Consider the following 19,865-nt stretch of genomic DNA (forward strand, 5'->3'; position numbering starts at 1 on the left):
TCTTGGGCAACTTGTTTGCCCTTCCTGGCCCAATCTGTCCAAAAAAAGCTCTAAGTGATCAGGCTTTCTTCCAACCCTGGGATCCTGTGATTTCATGTGCTCATCAGTCCCTCCTAGCTGACAATGTCCAGCATGCGGGAAGCTTATCATAGGAAACAGGACAGGCAGCAGCTTACCCACCCCGCCCGTCAGAGGAACAGTATAAGTCTGTCTCCAAGAGGATTGCAGGGGCTGAACCATCACAGTTATCTGACGACGACCTCCGCCATACTGCGTAGAGACCAGCACAAAGGTAAGTGAGTATGAGTAAGAGGCCGATTTTTACAGTCAAAACCCTCAACATTTTCTGTAACTACCATCCTGAATCCCACTTCACAATCTTTCTGAGGTTGGTAATGAGCAGGCATCGGGTCTAAGAGAAAAGGAGATAAAGTAGGGCTCCTGCTAGACAGGTGAATCATGAAAGAGCCACTGCCCCAGCCGGTTCTCCTTGGGAGCCTGGGATCACGTGCACCCCAGCGGTGGCATGGGGGTGACTTTCTGGGCCAACCGGGGCAAAAATAAAGGCTGGTGGACATGCAGGGCCTTGTCTGAGAACTGGCAAGAAATGTTTTGCTGACTTAGAGCCAACTGTCTAGAGGGAAGACTGCTTAGTTTAGAGCACGCTCCGTGGATGGGAGTGACGAGGCCATCCCACACCTCAGCAGCATCCTTAGAACAGTCTACTTTTATCCCCCGCAGGAAGCTCCACTCCCAGCAGGCCTTTAAATGGAGGGTTCAGGCTTAATGCATTTGTTCTTCAGGAAGAGCCAGAAAAGGAACCCCACCGACAGCTCAGAGGACCCTTGTCTACACACAATTATAGTATCTCAGCTTAACAAGCCACGGAGAGAGAGACAGAACATAGGATTACGGAGTCAGACACTTTTGGGTTTTAATCCTGGCTCTGCCACATACCAGCTACGTGATCTGAAGTTACTTAATCTCCCTAAGCCTCAGTTTCCTTATATGTATAACAGGGTTAATAACAGGACCTTCTCCAAAGAGCTGTGCGAGTCCCACAGGAGAATCATGTAAAAGATGAGAAACAAATGAAACGTTCCTGTAGCAACAGATGTTAGCCACAGCCTATGAGATCTAAAGTCACCGAAAAGAGGAATTTCAAGTTCAAGTGCAACTCGACAGTGGTAACTTCATTCCTCAGCATCTACAGCACAGGCCCAGGCCTCTCTCCTTCCCATAAGAGCCACACCACGGCTGTGGCTGCCGAATCATACAATCCCACAGCTCATATCATTCATCTGGAAAGGGGAAAGTCAAATATTAACCTCGGCATTCATTAGCGGCCTAGTCTCGGGTAAATACGCTTTAGTTCTGTGCTTTAATTTGTGAGTCATCTGTGAGACAGAGGTAACCACACTTCTCTCTCCAGCCCACAGGGCTGCCGTGAGAAGGGAATCACAGCACGCGCCATCCACAAGGCTCCATGCAAAAAGTAAGTGCTCCTCCTCCTCCTTCCACTGGCAGGAGCTACATGTTCTGAGTGGAGGTCAGAGCACAGAGAGGCCCTCAGTCCTGGTAGCCTGTTGATACGGGGACTGGGAGGCTGGAATTAAACGAGTCGTGTAAACTCAGGAAGACCAACGAGCATTTCACAGGCCACAAAGACAGGCAGCCCGAGCAATTGCTGTTTGCAAATCCACACTAATTGGTCATTATAGAGAGAAGTACACAAGTCCATCGCCCATTTCTCACAGTTCGGTTTTAATCTTGCACCAATCCCCACCAACTTCCTGTTCCTTGTCACTCCATTCTCCAGCACCAACCGATATAATACGGGGCCTACAGCAGCATTTCTGAGCAATGTCATTTCCAGCAGTTGTACAAAGTGACTTCTCAGAGCCATGCCAGAGAGGCCATCACGTGTGTCTGCTGAGAGTCCCGTCTGACACGCTTCTGAATGCAACTGCAGAACACAGCACAAGTCCTTTTCCCTCCTGTTCCTCCTCCTTTTCTAGCATCATCTACGGGATGCGTCCCCTTCCTAGAGCACCTGTCATGGAAAGACACTCGCCTGCCCCAGAGCTGCTCTTTGGATGTGGCCTGGTGCCGACGGGGCTGCCTTATTTATGCCACCGCAGGGTCACTGGTAGGCAAATACATAGCTGCCCACACAAGCCCAAGGCTCAGCAAGGCCTTAGGAATGTGGTAGCCCTCAACAGTGATAAAGAAACTCCTTGCCATTGGCTTTATTATTCTTAGGGACCCAGCTCTGAATTCCCTGTGGATCAGTCATTTAGCAGGCATTTTCATAAGCCAAGCACCACACCAGGCACTGGGGATACAAAGGTGATGAAAAACAGACATGATCGTGGTTGGGGACCTTGCAGCACAGGGGAGAGTCAGACATTTATCAGCCCATCATACGAAGGCATGAAAGATTACACGCTGGTGAGCTTACTGAAGAAGCGCATGTGATCTTAGGAGAACATATAACAAAAGGAATCCCTAGGAGATGATGAAGGCAAGGGGAGGTTTCCCTGAGCAAAGGTAACCTTAGCAAAAAAACGTGGAATTACTTAGCAATGGGGGAGAGGAAGGAGACCAGGAGACAGAGTTGAACAGAGAGAAGGAATAACCTGTGCAGAGGCCCCTGGTGGGAAGGAGGGGGCGGAGCAAATAGGACTGGAGAACGAGAGGCGAGGGGTGTGACCGCAGGCAGAGGTTGCAGCAGCCAGAGTGTGCAGGGAGAGGAGAGTCTGTTAAGTACTGTGGCTTCTAGCTTCAGAGCAGTAGGGAGCCGGGGAAGCCTTTATACAGAGGAAAGGGGTGGCAAGACTGGGCTTGTTTCTTGGAAAGTTGACTCTTGCTAAAGACCGAGAATAGATTTGGGGGAGGAGAGGTGAGCAGAGCAGATGGGAAGAGACTAGTCTGGGGAAAAAAATGCCACTGTGCTGGGAAAGATCACAAAAGCTTGAACTAGGTGCAGGGGAGGAGAAGCCAAGCCAGGACGCGGCATGGTTAGATTGAGGCTGAGGGAAAGGGACACGTCCAAGACAAACTGTCAGTTGCGGGTCAGTGGCTAAGTAGAGGGTGATGCCACAGGCAGTGGGGGATCAGGCTGGGAGGAGTGGACAGATCATGGCTTTGGGTTTGTTGAGCTGGATTTTGTACAAATTATTACTGCTGTCATCATATGGAAAAACCATGTTTAATAAAATGGTTTCACACTTGCTGTCCTACTGGATTCAAAATACAGTCTCACGGGATAGAGGAACATGCGCGAGAGAAGCGATTGATTGGTAGAGAAATAAAATGCAGGGGTTAGGGACCTTCTGCGGAGTTGACAGTAGAGGTATGGTTAGAGGACAAGCTTCAGAAGACAATATCCTTTTGAACACATCAGACAGCATTCTTCAAAAATTATTATTTTTTAAGCCATGGAAATTTCATTTTAAATGGATAAAAATCCAGTATGTAAAATAATGGACAACTGGTCTACCTGCATTAAGGTGGGCATGAGAGAATGAGAGCACCAGTGTTTCCCCTGCTGTCCCCTTTCATCCGAGACCTCGTGGAAGCCCTGGAGCTCCCGGGAGCAGATTCCAGCCCCAGGTGTCTTATTCCTTCAACTTCCCAACTCTCAAAGGATTTCACAATGCGTGACACCACCAAGGGCATTTTACGTCATTCTGGCCCTGGCTGCAAATCAGAGTGAAGCATTTGCAAGACCTTGCCATGTTGCAGAAGCTGGGTTATCTCATTCCACCCCTTCCTTGGTGGCTGTCCCCACCCATTTGACAGATGAGAGAGCCAAGGCTCAGAACCAGTTAGCTAATTCTTCAGTGGCGAAACAGGATTTGAACTTGTTTTTTTAACCACTCTGTGTTTTCTTAAACAGCAGAGGGTGCAGGCCTGCACGGGACGTGGCACAGACTGGCAAGAGAAAGGCGCACACTGGACGCAGAGGCAGAAGCTGTGCCAGCTGCCGCTCCTCCTCCCCCGTTGCTTTCTCCCCACGGTGTTGGCGCTAAGACCCTGGGAGACAGAGTGGCTTGCTTTCACCTTAATTAGCGCAGCAATTTGCTAAATTTTGTTTTTCCCTTTTTAAGAGTGTTAATCAATTTTAGCTCAGAATAGATTGGAATGGCACACAAATTAGCACGACAATCCCCAAATGCTAAATTCTGAACATCTCGATCAACCTCGGAGGCTAAAGTATGTGAAAATCAGAAACTCTGGCCGGCATCTCAGTGATCTATTTAAAATGTTATGGCTCTAAAATGAAAAGATAATGGCCTTATGAGGTTTGGAACAAGCAATTTGCCACAGTCAGCCTCACGCCTAGGTGTTTAGTCCTTCCCAAGGTGATGGGAGACAGAGCAGCAACATATTTCTGCAAAGTTACATACTCCTCTAATACCAATTTGTTAAATCCACAAGCATGATAAGGTACTTGCTATGTACCAGAAACACATAAAAGAGTAATAAACGTTTCCTCTCTCCCTACCTTATTATTAAGGGCCCAGGTGCTAGACAAGTGAATAGAGAACTTCTTCCTTTTTCCTGGAGCAGTCAGGGAAGTTTCTAAGAGGAGGGAGAATGCACCTGAGTCCTGAAGGATGAGTAGGAGTTGTGACAAGATAGGAGGGAAGGGCATGTCAGATGGGAGGAACAGCATAAGCTAAGCCTCAAGCATAGAAGAGCAGGCAAAGGGAATGAGGGGTGCTGTCCACCACTTAAAATAATAGGGGAGATTTGCAGGAATGACAAGTGATGACACTACAAATAGAATCGAGGACCAGAATATACGGGGCCGCTTAACTGGACTGTGAATCTCAATCAGGAAGCAAGCGAAGTGGCGCTACAGAAAAATCTGAAGCGAGGGAGATGACCACAAGGGTTTCATTTGGTTGAAACCGTCCAACCCAACATAACCCTTCATATTTATTCAGCATAGTCTTTTTAAAGCACAGTCACATATATTTCTCTCATTTGAGCCTCTTCATGACCCCACAAGGTTGGTATTAATTATAATTACCTTTCTACCGACGAGAAAACAGGTCCAGCATAGGTAGGTGATTGACTTTGTGTCTTATGACCAGTAAATAACAATACACAAATCCAAACCCACGTTCAGCATTTGCCTCTCTGAGTGATAGACTGCTCTGGATATGGGCTATCATAGACCCTTTTCAGATTATATATGAGGCCAGTAGCCTCCAGATTCTACGGAAAGTCTTGGCGGCCAGAACTGCACAGAGCAATGTGGATTCTATGCTAATGGAGGGGTTAAATTAATGCTTTTGATAATAAAATCAGATCCAGGTGACAAACAACCTCAGTTACACCCTAGACATCTTCAGCTGGGAGCTGAGATTTCTGTCATTGCTACAGTCTACTGAACCACAAGCGAGAACAGTTTCCAGCTAGAGGAGATCAGGAAGGCACCTCTCCCCTGTACCTTGAGCTCATCCGCGTTGTAGAAGTCCACGCGCACGGCAGGCACCATCCAGGTCTGGAAGAGCGTGGCCAGGATTTGCTCCGCGATGGAGTCAGCAATGAGGTGGAAGTGCAGAGGGTTCCGCCTGTGGGGAGCGAGTGGAGGAAGAGTCAGAGGCAGAGTTAGGGCTTGTGACTCCAGCTGCAAACACAATTCTCGCAGCCCCTACGGTGGGGCTGGTCTCTAACAGAAACTGTGGAAGTAAGTCGGGCATGTCACCAAATGAGTGCCTACGGGTGAGGATGTCAGAGCTGGAACAGGGAGAAGACATCTCACCCAACCTCAGCATTTCAGCAACGTAACAGCCACGCACCAGAGAGGGGAAAATCGCTGGTGACACCCAATTCAAGCCAACTACCATACCTGTTATCAGGATATGTGTGTTTCTAAGTCTTAAGTAAAGCACGTGTAATAATACGGCCAACCCTTTACATCTGCCACCTGCACATGTCGGCATTAACGCAGAAACACGTGGTCAGAGGGCAACGTCCTTTAAAACAGACTGGCTGTAGGCAGCTGGCAAGACACTTCTTCCACAGCACACCGGTAAGTTCTGTTTTCTGCTTGTTCTTCTCCAAGACAAAACCAGCCTTTAGAGATGGAGTCTTCTGGCGCTCCTGTCACTGGATATCAGCTTGTCCCCACTTTCAATATATCCACAGCTTGTATTCATTCAACCACAGTCAACCGGCCCTTACTGAGGCAGCACCCAAAATACACAAGAGGGAATCCAATGGAAAAATGGATTCAAAACCCAGTTCTGACACCGACTTGTGGGAACCCTGAACATACCCCTTACACTCTGCACCGGTGTTTCTTAATTTGTAAAATGTGTAGAACAATCTTCTCCAAAGGCTGTTGTGTGGATTAAATAAGGTAGTAAAGTGCAACATTAGACATATCAAAAATGAACATAGGAGGATAATAAATGGCAGATGTGCCTCACCGAGGAACAGCCAGGCACAAGGCAACAGGCCAGTCAAGAAGAGCTAGGATCACAAATGCTACTGTGCCACCAAAAATAACATGAACCTCAATACCATGAACGAGCACCTCCTAGAAATAAAGCACTGCGGGAAATCCAAAGATGAGAATGGCCTGGCCCGCCTGACCTCAAGGAGCTCACACTGTTCGGGGAGACAGACAAACCGCAGTTAAACACCAACAGGAGACAGGCCGTGATGACTACAAAGGAACACAAGGTTCTGCGGGAGTAAAGAAGAAGCAGGGCTAACTCTTGGTGGGGTCAGAAGGACGTGTAAGAGAAGAGGGAAGCAGCGCCCTAAAGGATAAGCACGACTTGGACAGGAGGAAGAGGAGGAGAGGATGGGGATGTAATCTGCGATCCAGGAGAGCGGCAGGGACCAGGGTACCAGGAGTGTGGCAGGGACCTATGTCCCTAGGGAGCGAGGTGCTTATTAGCAGGGACTCCAGGGCTGCAGCAGAAGAGGGAGGTGAGCGTGCACAGTGGGCAGTGCAGTGAACGTCTATTAAACAGCATGGACTTGAGCGAGGCGCGGGGGGCACAGGACCTGCCTCTCGGCCCTCAGCCTCCCGAGCAGTGGCTCCCCAGCTCTGTCCTGTGTTCCAGACACACCGATCGTCTCTCAGTCTCCCACGGACCCTGTGTTCTCCCTCCAGCCCCGGCCTTTGCATATTTCCTCTATCTGTAGGAAACCCTCCCGTAGTTGCCCATTCAATAAAGCCTTACTGCGCACACCTAACTGTCAGCTGATGATCTGGATGCTGGGAACACAGTGGGGAATGAGACCCAGCCACACCGTCACTCCTCTCTTGGAGCCCAGTCTCGCCACCCTTCTTTCACCCTCCCCATTTAGCCTTTGGTTATCTCTCAGCCCACTTTAGGGCTGACATCACTTGATCCCAGAATCCTTTCCCGACTGACAGTTATCTCAGCACCATGTACCCATCTACCCATCCTTCCGTAGTGACTGCCTGTCGACGTGTCTACGTCTCCACTTGACTGAGCTCAGTGAGGCCAAGGCTCATGCCAGGTGTGTTCGAACAGATAGCACCATGGTCCACAGCTCAGGGCCCGGGATGCAGTAGGAGTTCAATAAGTGAATCTGATGGAGAGATGGGTTGGTGGATGGTGTTCAGGTAAGGGGCACAGATGTGGACATGCCACGTAGGAGATTATCAGACTAGGTGGACATGAACTACGGATCTGATTAAGACAGTGTCCAAGGAAGAGCAACAAGAAGCTGAATCCAGAGGACTGCAGGAGAACAGATGTCAGACACGGGAAAAAAAGGAGAGGGAGAAGCAGAAGGTGACGCTGAGGTACCTGGGTTGGTGGCAATGTCTTCAGGACAGGGCGTAGGACAAGAAAGGCACACTGGAGAAAGATGATGAGTTTGGGATTGGGCACATCAAGTTTAAGGTTGGGGTGGCAAAGCCAGTGGTGCTGCTGAATGAATGAGCCTGACAAATATTGGGTACCCAGGAAAGACCCCCGTGACAGAAAAAGAAAGCCACCACCCCTCCCCCTTCTATGTCACCGTGATCACCACCATAAGAAGGTGAGACCGGTGATGATGTACTCTGCATCAACAGTCCAGAGTCCGGGCTCTAATGGAGAATGTCTAGGTTGTTGCTTATAAGTGGGAGCCAAAAAAAAAAAAAAGAGAGAGAACGTCTAGGTTGGAACCCTGCTGCAGCACTGACTGAGCGACCTTAAGTAAGTGCCTTCATCGCTCTAGGCCTCAATTTCCTCAGCTTCAAAACAGGAACAACAGTGGAAAGTAATGTTGCCTAGGGTAACCGTGAGAATAAAGTGAGATAATATACATAAAGTGCTTAGCAAAGTGTTAGATCATTAAATGTGAAATGTCCGATTAGCAATCAAAAGTGTAGTTTATTATATCTCAAACAAGAAGCAATACAATTAATTAAAGTATGCACCTAAACTATCGGCACAGTTTTGCCACCTTAAGGGTAGTTTATGTATGCCAGCAGCAAAGAAGCGCAGAGAGCAAATGGTGAAGAAATCACAAAAGGTGTTTGCACGAAGTGGTCCCAAGCCTGGAAGAAGTGGTAGTCAGTTGGTGCAAGGTCTGGTGAACACAGGGGATGATAGAGAGTTTCCAAGTCTAGCTGCCGTAATCTGAGCAATGTTTGAGTGACATGTAGTTGAGCACTGTCTTGCAAGAGGATTGGCCTGTCTCTATTGACCAATCTGGGCTGCTTAATCACAAGCATCCTCATCATTTCATCCAATTGGTTGCAGCAGACATCTGCTGTAATCGATTGACCAGGTTTCATGAAGCTATAGTGGAGCATACCAGCGCTGGACCACCAAACAGATACCATCAGCCTTTTCTGACGATTATTCAGTTTTGGACTATGTTTCCGCACTTCATCGTTATCCAACCATTGAGCCGAATGCTTGTCATTGTCAAAAAGAATCCATTTTTCATCACATGTAACAATATAGTGCAGAAATGGTTCACCTTTATGTCATGACAGCAAAGAAATGCAAGCTTCCAGACCATTTCTCTTCTGATGCTCATTTAATTCAGGCAAGACACATCTATCTAGCTTCTTTACATTGCCACTTTGTTTCAAATAGTTCAACACTGTTGGAATAGTAACGCCAAACCTTGCTGCTAATTCACACGTAGGTGGATGTGGATTTGCTTCCACTACAGCTTTCAGCTCATCATTATCCCCCTTGGTCTCAGGTCGCCCACATGGTACGTGGTCAAATTTCCATAAATGTTAACTACTACCAATATTAACTACTACCATTATTATGAGACTACTCTCTTCTCTACTATTTTCGCATCAACTTTCCAATAAAGTATTTTTAATTAGTACCTCCATCCATAGACAAAAATAATGGGTTGAATGAATAAATGTCCACCAAAGAGTTCTTAAGCAGTAACTACACATAAGGCCCCACAGAGACACAGGTGATGAATGAGCTAAGGGCGCTTTCTTCAGGCAGCTTACAGTCTAGCAGAGGTTAAAAGAAAAATCACACATACACATTAGAACATGTGTGTGCCACTATGCTGGGCTGCCACTCACAGCTGCAGAGCTTGGGAACAGCCCACCTCCCAGGGAGCCATCTGTACAGACTTAGACAGAAACGTGCAGGACACTTTTAGAGTTGGCTGGTGCAAAACCTGGACAACCATACAAGATGACTCTATAAAGAGAAGCACAAAAGCTACAGGGGTGTGAGGGCAAAAGGGACTGCTTCTTGGTAGTGGAGAATCTAGTAAGTTTCCATGATTCATTCTCTAAGAGAAAGAGCCAGACAAGGTTTGGAGGCTCAGCAGGCAGCAGATCCAAGTTATAACTCCGGGAAGTTACAACCTGGTTGCAGAGCAGTAGTTAGACCAGCGTCGGGTAAGAGGAACAGGCTCTTAGAGGAAAATGCTGCAAACGTTCAGATGGGGCTCCCTTCTCTCATGTTCCTCTTCCTCGGGGCTATTTCAAGTATCTCTCCAGAAGGGAGAGGAAATGCAGAAAGAAACTTAACCTCATCTTTCAGGCAGTACCGGGTGCCTGCATTGTCAAAGGGGTTAGTCCGCCTCATTAGCTTAACTCGGACGCACCGCGCCCCAGCCCAGGTGACCACTGAGACCACTGAGCATTTGCTGACACTGTCTCAGCAATCAAAGGCAGGGAAACCAGCAGCAGCTTGTGTACATGCTCAGAGGGGTTCCACTTTGGGTACCATGGTGAGAATCTGGGACCATCACGAGAACGTAGCTCCTGTCAGACGCCTTTTCCTTTTAGATCCACCACGCCACAGTGCAAGCCCCTGAAAACACTGCCCAGATGCCTTCTCTCGGACCCTCCGTGTAAGCCGGAATGTTTCCCCTGGGCTTTAACTTGCAAATCCGGCTGCCAACCAGATGGTCCCACTTTCATATCCCACAGGTCCCTGGGAATCAAGGAGGCCCCAATTACAATGCTCCTGACACACACGTTTCTAATTATTTCTGGAGTGTTTGTTTAATACCTGTCTCTCCTCTGCAATGTAAGCTCCACAGGGACAGAGACTGGGTCTGCCATTCACTGCTGTGTCCCAGCCCCCAAAGCACCGCCTGACATAGGAAGCAGAGGCTTGAATTTATTCTAAATGACTACATTGAGGAAAGCCTCAATTAATTTTTAAAACAGAAATCATTTTTCCCTCTCTTGGCCCCTAACATGTTCTTCCTTCTGAATTTCTTGCCTGGGTTAAAGGTGCACCATCCATCCAGCCTCACGAGCTAGAAATGGTTGCACATCTGGGCTCCTTCCCTGCCCGTGTCCCACACGTCCAATCAACTGCAGGTCCTGACAGGCAGCTTAGCCTAATGGTTAGGACCCAGGTTCCAGAAGTAAAACTGCCTGGCTCCTTATCTTGGTTCTGCCACGAGCTAATGCTGGACTCTGGGCAAGCTTCTTCACCTCTGAGTCTCAGTTTCCAAATCTTTAAAATGGACTTGGTAATAATAGCTCCTACCTTAGAGTTATTATTAGACTGAATTAAAACATGAAGTACTTAGAATGGTGAATGGCAGGTTGTAAGGACTTATTAAATGTTAGCAATTGTTATCCTACTCAACCTTTGGTGCTATCTCATGAATATATTCACTCTTTTTCTCCCTCCAATATATCCTCCGTACTCTAAGCCCTGCGCTGTCTGTAACACGAGCACACAATCCTCTGCTCATGGTACAATGTATAAGGTTCAGCCTTGCCATAGAGTTAACAGGACCTTCAATGATCTCACCCTGCCCATCTCTCAAATCTCATGTCTTCACACTCCTTCCTCAAACCCTGCACACCAGCCATTTTCTTCCCCAATTTTGCATGTGACCAGCTCCTGTTCCTCCTGCAGGAACAAACTCAAGGGTCACCTTCCTATGGAGGCCTTCCACGGCCAGCCCATCCAAAGTAGCCCCATCTCCCCTCCACCTCCCCCACCCCCATCATTCTCCATTCCATTGCCCTATTTGGTTTCTTTCTAGCACTTACTGGCACTAGGAATCTCCATGTTCATCTGCAGGTCTATCTCTGACCTTCCATGAAACTGTCAGCTGCCTAGGGTAGAATTTTTCTAGTTTCACAAAATACCTCCTGTCTCGTCTATTCTCTCCAACCCCAGGCTTATAAGGCGTCTGGCCCTGGGTGCAGTTCCAGGGCTGAGCCATGTTTTCTCAAAGCCTTGTGTTCAGGCTGTCACTCTTCCTGAGCCATCTACACTTCACCCCACTGATTGCTTCTGGCCTTCTGTTCTCAAGTTAGATACCACAGCTCGGAGGAAGCCATTCCACTGGGTCAGGCTCCCACTAAAATCAGGGCTCAAAGATTAACTTAGATTTTTGCAATCATCTACTGACTACTCACGTCTCTGTTCCCTGCTAGTCTCAGCATGGCGAGTTTATTTTGTTAATAATTTTATCCCCAGATTTTTTTTCACAGTTCCTTATAGACATAACCACCAGTAATTGTTCAATGAAAGAATAAGAATGAATAAATGAACAAGTGAATAATTACCAAAGAGAACCAAATGCCCTCACGGTTTGACACAGTCACCTGGATACAGAGGCTCTTTGAAGAAAATGTAGGAGGAAAATCTTTTAACATAAGGTTAGGTACTTATTTCTTAGATGTGACATCTAAAGCACAATTAACAAAAAAACAGATAAACTAGACTTCATTGAAATAAAAAAACAAACAAAAAAATCCCATTTTGTCTGATTCTGCTCTCTTCCATCTAAAGCCACAGCTAGAAGATGGCCAACTGCAAGCCAGGAAGAGGGGTCAGCAGAACCTGACCATGCTGGTACCCTGATTTCAGCCTCCAGAACCATACAAAATAAATGTTAAGACAAAAAAAAAAAAAGAAAGAAAGAAAGAAAGAAAGGAAGGAAGGAAAGACTTTTATGCTTCATAGAACATCATCAACAAAATGAAAAAGAATTCCCAGAGAAGGAGCAAATATTTGCAAACATATAGCTGATAAGGGACTTGTATCCACTATATATAAAGATCTTTTACAGTTCTAACAATAAAAAGACAAGTCAGTCAATTAAAAATTGAGCAAAGGATTTGAATAGCGAATTCTGAAAGAAGAGAATGGTCAATAAGCACATGAAAAGATGATCAACCTCATTAATTGTTAGGGAAATGCAAATCAAAACCACAATGAGCTGCTTTTTCACACCCATCAGGCTGGCTAAGATGAAAAAGAAAGACAATAGCAATCATGGACAAGAATTTGGAGATACTGGAACCTTCAATTGTTATGGGTGAAACTGTAAAATGATATAGCTGCTTTGGGAAACAGGTTGTCAGTTTCTACAAAAATTAAGCATATATATAAACTCGTTAAATACAAAAAATATATGAAAACAGATGTACACAAAAAAGCCTATACACATTCTTAGCACAATTATTCATAATAGCTGGAGAGTGAGAAACTGAAACGGCTACCCACTGACGAACGGATGAACACACTGTGGAACATGCGCACGGCGGGTCATTACTGGTTATTACACAGGAATGAAGTATTGACACACGCTGCATCACGGATGAACCTTGAAAACACTACGCCAAGTGACAGAAGCTCGTCAAACACACTCAACAGTACATGACTCCACTTACGTGAAATGCCAGAATAGGCAAATCCACAGAGACAGAGGGTAGGTTAGTGGTTGGGATGGGATGGGGGGAGGAGGAAATGAGGATCACTGGGTATGGGGGTTTCTTTAGGAGGTAAAGAAAATAGTCTCATATTAGATGGTGGTGATGGTTGCACAATGCTGTAAATTTACTAAAAACCATTAAATTTACACTTTGTATTAAAGAGTAGGCTTTATGGTACGTGAATTACTTAATTGTCTGAGATCAGGGATGACGGTCTGACCCATGAGTCTGGGAGAGCGAGGGGCCTGCTCTGCCCAGCTGTTTCTGGGCCTCCTCCGGCTGCCGTGCTGACCGGTAAATGGCCTGCCCACGGGGGAAGGCCTGCAGCCGTCCAGCTTGGCCTCTCACCGGGAGGTAAGTCCAGGTCACGCATAAGAGGGAGCCCGAACTGCAGCCACTGTCGAAAGAACAACCCGCAACTCCAGACTAACAGCGATGAGGAAGGTTACCTCATCCCTTACACGTGCGACTGCTGAGTCTTATTTCCCATTTGGCTCCTAACTCAGGAAGGTAAGAAATAGTTTTAACGATAGAACCCTGCAAATTCCAAAATCAGCCAAAGACTATGAGTCTATATTCTGCCCGTCTTTGTTCAAAGGAAGATTAGCAAGAGCTAGACAGATGTTAAGGACATATTTACACCACAGCGAATTTCACCAACTGAAGATAATAAAAACTCATTCAGAGGAATAATTTTCTCAATATATGATTCAAGGCTATTTAGTTTTATATTTGTATAACATCTAAAATAGTCTTTTCTGCCAATCACCGGTTATAAGTACACTTCGTGAGCACTGACTGAGGCCCGAGTGAAAAGGCTTCTGCCCGGACAAGCCAGCTGGGGTCGACACCTCAATACAGAGTGGGTCCCACCTAGCTTGCCCGGGTTGGTGCGACACAGGTATTGCTGCCGACATCGACTGTGTCCCGCAGACAGACCAGAACACACTTCCACGCCGAAGAAGGAAGCAAGTACGTGCTTCCTCTTCAGTGGAGCCCGCAGACTTGCTCTCGAGAAACGCCCCTGCTGCTGCCTTCTTCCAGGCTGGGATGCAATAAATATGGTACCACAAAGAGGCAAAGACGATTAAACCATTGCTTTCCTCCTGCCTTGTCTTTCTTATTTTGTCAAGAATGCACCACAGCCCCTACAAGGCAATCCAGGGTCTGTTTTTATTAAAACATACAAGGACATGTGAGCTGAAATCATCTTTAATTATTAAGTTTACAATGCAACAGCAATTTTAGGAAAAGAAAGAGCCCATGATGGTACCTTGAATGCTCAGTGAATCTGTTGCACTTAAAGAAATTTAATGGAACTCATTTCAGAAAATCACAGCATCTACAATGAGGGTATTTCAGTATGAGTCTTTGGTTTGAGAGAGGCCAAGTGGCTTTGATAATATGAGACGATTCAAGGAAAAGTCCGTATTATGTCAGAAAAGCTCTCCAAGGGAGAAGAACAGAGCAACTTCCAGGAAAATCAAAAGGCCTCGTGGTGCAATAAAAGCAGCGTGGATTCCAGGTGTTGGCAGAGCCAAGGTTGGATATTTACTCATCTGTGACCTTGACCAGCTACCTAGCCTCTCTGAGCCTTAATATCCTCATTGATTTGTGGGGATAACACCATCTATTGTACCAGGATGTTATAACCCATGTGAAGCTTAGCATCTGAACTATAAAAATTAGTTCTCTTTGGTTTCACACTTATGGGCAGGACCAAATAGCACAGATCTCTTACCTATTCAAAGATATTACCTGCCCATGCTATTTTCTTAAGTCTTACTAGGAACACTGATGCCCAGTCCTTTCAAATCTTTATTTATTCTATTCTCAGAACCACAAAAATTCATACCCGGGGAATGAGGATGATTATGGAGAACAGAGTAATGGTAACAGTGTCTACACTGTCAGCCAAAATGATGAATAAAACTAAAAATAAGAATAATGATACTAAAAGTGGCAACTTCTTTCTGGTGAAGAGCTCAGACTCCGAAGCTAGAGCAACTGGGTTCAAACCCAGCTCTGCCCATCCTCTTGGTGTGACCTTGAGCCGTGACGAACATCCTGGTCCTCAGTCTCACTTGTCTGCATAACGGTGACAATAATCATGCCCACCTCATGGAGGCACATGAGGAATCGACGCACTAATCAATGCATCAAAGAGGAATCAGTGCAACGCTTAGAACAGCCTGATGCAGAATGAGGGCTGCGTTAGGATTTGTTAAACGAATAAAACACAGAAAAGTTTGACATTACGGTGTATCTTTCCATATGCAAACCAGAGCTCTGTGGCAGGTTGGGGAACCCACGGAAACTCCAAGCCCTACGGTGACTTGCCCTGGGGTCACCCAGCTCATGCGTGACAAGAGCAGAACCTAACCTGTGTCTGCTGCTTCATTTTACTCCAAGCCTATGGTCCTCCTTCACAACCTGGACACTGCTTCCATGACGACTTTAAGCCTGAACAGGCAGGAAGACAATTAGAGGCACAAATATTCTCTTTTATCCTCCATGTTCTTCAGGAGCACAAGTGAAGTTTTAAAAAAACAAAAACTATTTGATATGCAAAGTAAGGGAAATAAACCGGCTTCCTCCTGCCAACAGGGCTATAAGAGTGTGAGTAAGTAGATCATCCTAGCAAACAAATATTAAATTTTTACAAGCTGATCCACCTTTCTGCCCAGGAGGTAAACACTTAGTTACTAAATAAATATTTCTTTTCTCTGCTTCCTAAGAGCTTGGTTTCCTTGGAGAGAGGCAATATTGCCCAGTTTATTTGCAAATGAGATTGGAGTTATAAACATTCCCCAAACTTTTCTCTGAATATCCTGCCATCTAGGTAACACAGAAATGTATTGTACTATTTTCTACTAGGTAATAAATAAACTTTTATCACATAAACTTTATATATATCTTTGTCATCCACCTTTTTTCTTCCCCATAGAGGCTGCATAATGACACAAACAAATATATTCCTTGAAAAATAAAATAAGATCACCTTTTTTTCTACCACCCAAACACAATATGCAAAAGTTCTATTTTTTATGTATTCTTTGCTAGTCTTTCATCCCCTGAATTTTGACCTTGTATGTGTACACGTGACATACGTGCATGCATGTGTTTATATATTGAAATACAAATTACAAATTCCGTTTGAATATTTTCATGTATTTTATATCACAAGCATTTTCCATGTTATGACATATATACTTTTTAAAATTAACTGAGTGCATGGCTCACTGTAAGAGGATGTCTAGTCATTTATTCTTATTGTAAGTATTATCCAATTTTATAATTATGAGCAATATTTCCTAAAAGGTATCTCTATAGTTAGAGTCATCTTTTTAAGATAGCATCCCTAAAGTAGTCATACAGGGTCAAGGTCTTTGGCACATCCTATGAAACTTCTTTCCAACATGTTATAGCAATTTTCAGTGCTGGCATCAGTGTATAAGAATGCCTATAATACTCTTTTACTATATTTTGAAATATACTACACTCATTGTCACCAAGCATATGGCAGACGTGAAACTGATTTGATGTCACAAAGTAAGCCTTACATAAAAATTTGTTAAAAATTTTGTCTGGAAAATAAATGTAATTACTGTAATTAACAATGAAATCTGAAAGAAGCATCCTACACCACTATTATCATATTATTATTAACATTAGAAAGATACTTAATTTGTCAAAGTATTTTATAATCATGTATTAATATTAGTTAATCCCTCTGATGTGCCTGGGAGGCATTGAAGCTATTTATAGCTGGACTTTCTGAGCTCAATGTCTTTTAAAAGTCCTTTTGTCTTGATATCTCAACTCATTATCACCAGTGTATCAATTCACAGACTCATTCCCGTTTGTATAATTTCAGGGATGGGAGGGAGTTTCGTGGTCTTTGGTCCACAATGATCAAGCCGTCACTGACATGGGAAGCAGAATTTATTTTACACATGTTAAGACTTCGCTTTCTTCTCGAATCCCCATGGCTCCGTAAAAGCATGGCATGCCATCAGCAGCTGATGATAATATTATTGCTATTTGTAAATTTAACATCTTTGTGCTGCAGCACAGTTACTGGAGGAGTAAAAGTTTATACTCAATAGGATTCTTACAATTTCAACAACTATTAGCTTATTTGATTTGTAGCTAAAGCAACAGGAATAAAATTTATACATAACGACACCAGAAGTTTTTATGACCTCAAAATTCACCATAATTGAAAGATAGTATAATTGAATATCTATAATCATGCAATTACCCCTTTCTGAAAAGAAGGCTTTTTGCTTCTATCAGGGAGGGCCCCGAGTTCTTTAATGGAGACAAGGAGCATGTATATAAAAGGCTGAGCACCGCTCATCTAATTCAGTGCTTGGCCTACAAGATGCCTGGTTTCAAGCCACAGACAAAGGCTGTGGAGCCAAACGGAGTCTTCTGCGCTGCACAAAAGCTGTGGCAGTGCAGAATAGGTCTCTCGCCTCGAGTCAGAAGACACTGGGTTGAGCCCCATGTGGCCATTCTTTATCTGGCATTTCCATTTCCTCCTTAAATGCACAACTGACATCACATCTGCAACTGGACAGAGCCACAAGGAAGAATGGACAGCCCCATCCGTAACTGGTCCTGTGATACACTTGGCTGCTGCTCGCTTCTCCCGTGTCCCCCTCCCCGCTCCAGGAGGGCAGTGGGTCTGTGCTTGGCTCACCTGCCAGCTCACTACAGGCACATAAGGGGCCGGCAAAAGAACACACAGGTGACTTCAGTAGAACAAACAAGCTAAACAATGTTGTTTTAGACCAAATAAGTTTTGGGGTGAACTGATTCAGGGCAAAAGCTAACTAATACAGGAACTAAAGTCTAAAGTCTAAAGAGTCAAAATGACCTTCTGAAAAGGTCACTCAGCTATATCATGGCATAAATGAAACTGAACTAAGTCTGGTTTAGATATATTAGTTAACTGGTTGAATAAATATCTTTAGGTTCTTTATTGATGGACTCCCCCAGATTGACTTGTTAAACATGCAAACATTTATTGAGTATATAAGACAGGACAGGTACATTGCTAAGATATTAGGGATCTAGGAAAATACAGCATAGGTTCCATCCCAGAAGGCCCATATTCTACTGCAGAAGATATTATCTTGAATAGATAAGTAAAACATAACGTATTAAATCTAATGATAGAAAGATGCACAGGGTATTATTGTAGACTGTAGATGAGAAGCCTGAACCCAGACTGAAGGTTACAGGTGGGCTTCCTGTTAGAAATGCAGCCTATGCAGAGTCTCAAAAGGGAGAAAGGAATTTGCCAGTTTGGGGGTGGGGAGAAGGTAGAAGGGAGGAGGAAATGGGCAGATAGAGCAGCATGACGAGACGCCACAGGCGAGACACACTGTGGAGAGGGTGGGGCACCACAAGCAGGTCAGAGCTGCTGGAGCGTGAAGTCCGAGCCAAGAAAGGAGAGCGAAGTCTTCTGGACAACCTCAGATGCTGTGGTCCGTGGGCCATGGCAACCGCTTGGCAAGGAGAATCATGGAAAGGTTTTAAGGAATCAAATCTGCCTGTCTAAAACGTCGTTCTTGAATTAGGAAGGAGGGATCTGAGGAGTAGAAACCAGGAGGCAGCAAGGACACGTGCAGGTGAAAGAACAGGTGGTTCTGAACCACAGCAGTCACAGTGGGGACAGAGAGAAAGGGCTGGAAGTGAAAACTACCCAAGAGGGAGAACTGTGGGGCGTTGACTACAGATGGGCGGGTGGGAGACTGAGAGGAAGGTGGGAGTGACGATGAATCCCAGTTCCCTGCAGGGTTGTTAGGTCTTGGGGTGTCCACCTTTCCTCCCATCTTGCTTATGCCATTGACAATTAGATTCAGGTGCAGAACTTGGCACTGATCTCTGCTCAGTTGAACTCTAAGCTTTTCATGACTGTTCTGACTATTGAAAGCCTCCTGGGTCCTGACTCGGTCATCCGACACATCTGTCCTGTTGGCTACAGCTGCGGATAAGCTTCATCCAAACCTTGGTAAGAATGTGAGAACAGAGCCGGGGTGCTGGCCAGAACAGTGGCCTCCATGCTGGGCATTACCCTGAGCACATCTGGATGGCAATCAACACAGTGAGGGGACAGAAGAAAAGTCCCATAAGAAAGTAGACGGAAGTGGCGAGAGCTTAACTTGGAGAAGAGATGACCACAAAAGGCATCATCACTTCCAGCTGGAGGAGGAATCAACCCTCAGTATGGCAGGTTCCACGGGGGATCTACAAGGCCCACTGGACAGCACCGTGGCTTGGGAAGCTTCGGTTTACTGCAAGGCAGGACTTAACAGTCAGCAACGCCCAGCAGTGGGCTAGGCCGTGTTGGAATACAGTAAGCAACTGCCAGGGTTTGCTAGGGCTGCTGTAACAAAACACTGCAGACTGGATGTTTAAACAATAGGAATTTATTTCCCCACAATTTTTGAGGCCAGAAGTCCAAGATCTTATGAAGACCTGATGAAAAATTCTGCTCTTATTTAACCCTTCCCCTAGGAAACGTGCAGGCAGTCAGCGACAGACATCAGCCCGCAGAGCACAAAAGTTGTTCTTACCTGTGAAACAGGACGGATTTGACCAGGGTGACGACGTCCCGGCTGGCATTGTATCCGGCACAGACGATAGCCACGTGGATCGTCTGGGGAGAAAGGAA

The 19,865-nt window shown here is 45.5% G+C and overlaps 1 protein-coding gene across 6 annotated transcripts in view; it reads right to left on the reverse strand.

Annotated features, from left to right (window-relative positions):
• The window catches only part of LARGE1 (LARGE xylosyl- and glucuronyltransferase 1), a 499,273-nt gene that overhangs the window by 248,434 nt on the left and 230,974 nt on the right, over positions 1 to 19,865 (reverse strand). For all 6 annotated transcript variants that reach the window (XM_069490824.1, XM_069490823.1, XM_069490821.1 and 3 more), the window contains 2 exons: positions 19,768 to 19,850; positions 5,465 to 5,588 (listed from right to left, as the gene is read on the reverse strand). In XM_069490824.1, the coding sequence (XP_069346925.1) occupies positions 5,465 to 5,588; positions 19,768 to 19,850 (207 nt within the window). The remainder of the gene's footprint in view (positions 1 to 5,464; positions 5,589 to 19,767; positions 19,851 to 19,865) is intronic.

Source organism: Eulemur rufifrons, chromosome 16, assembly GCF_041146395.1.
Source record: "Eulemur rufifrons isolate Redbay chromosome 16, OSU_ERuf_1, whole genome shotgun sequence".
In the NCBI taxonomy this organism is placed as follows: domain Eukaryota; kingdom Metazoa; phylum Chordata; class Mammalia; order Primates; family Lemuridae; genus Eulemur; species Eulemur rufifrons.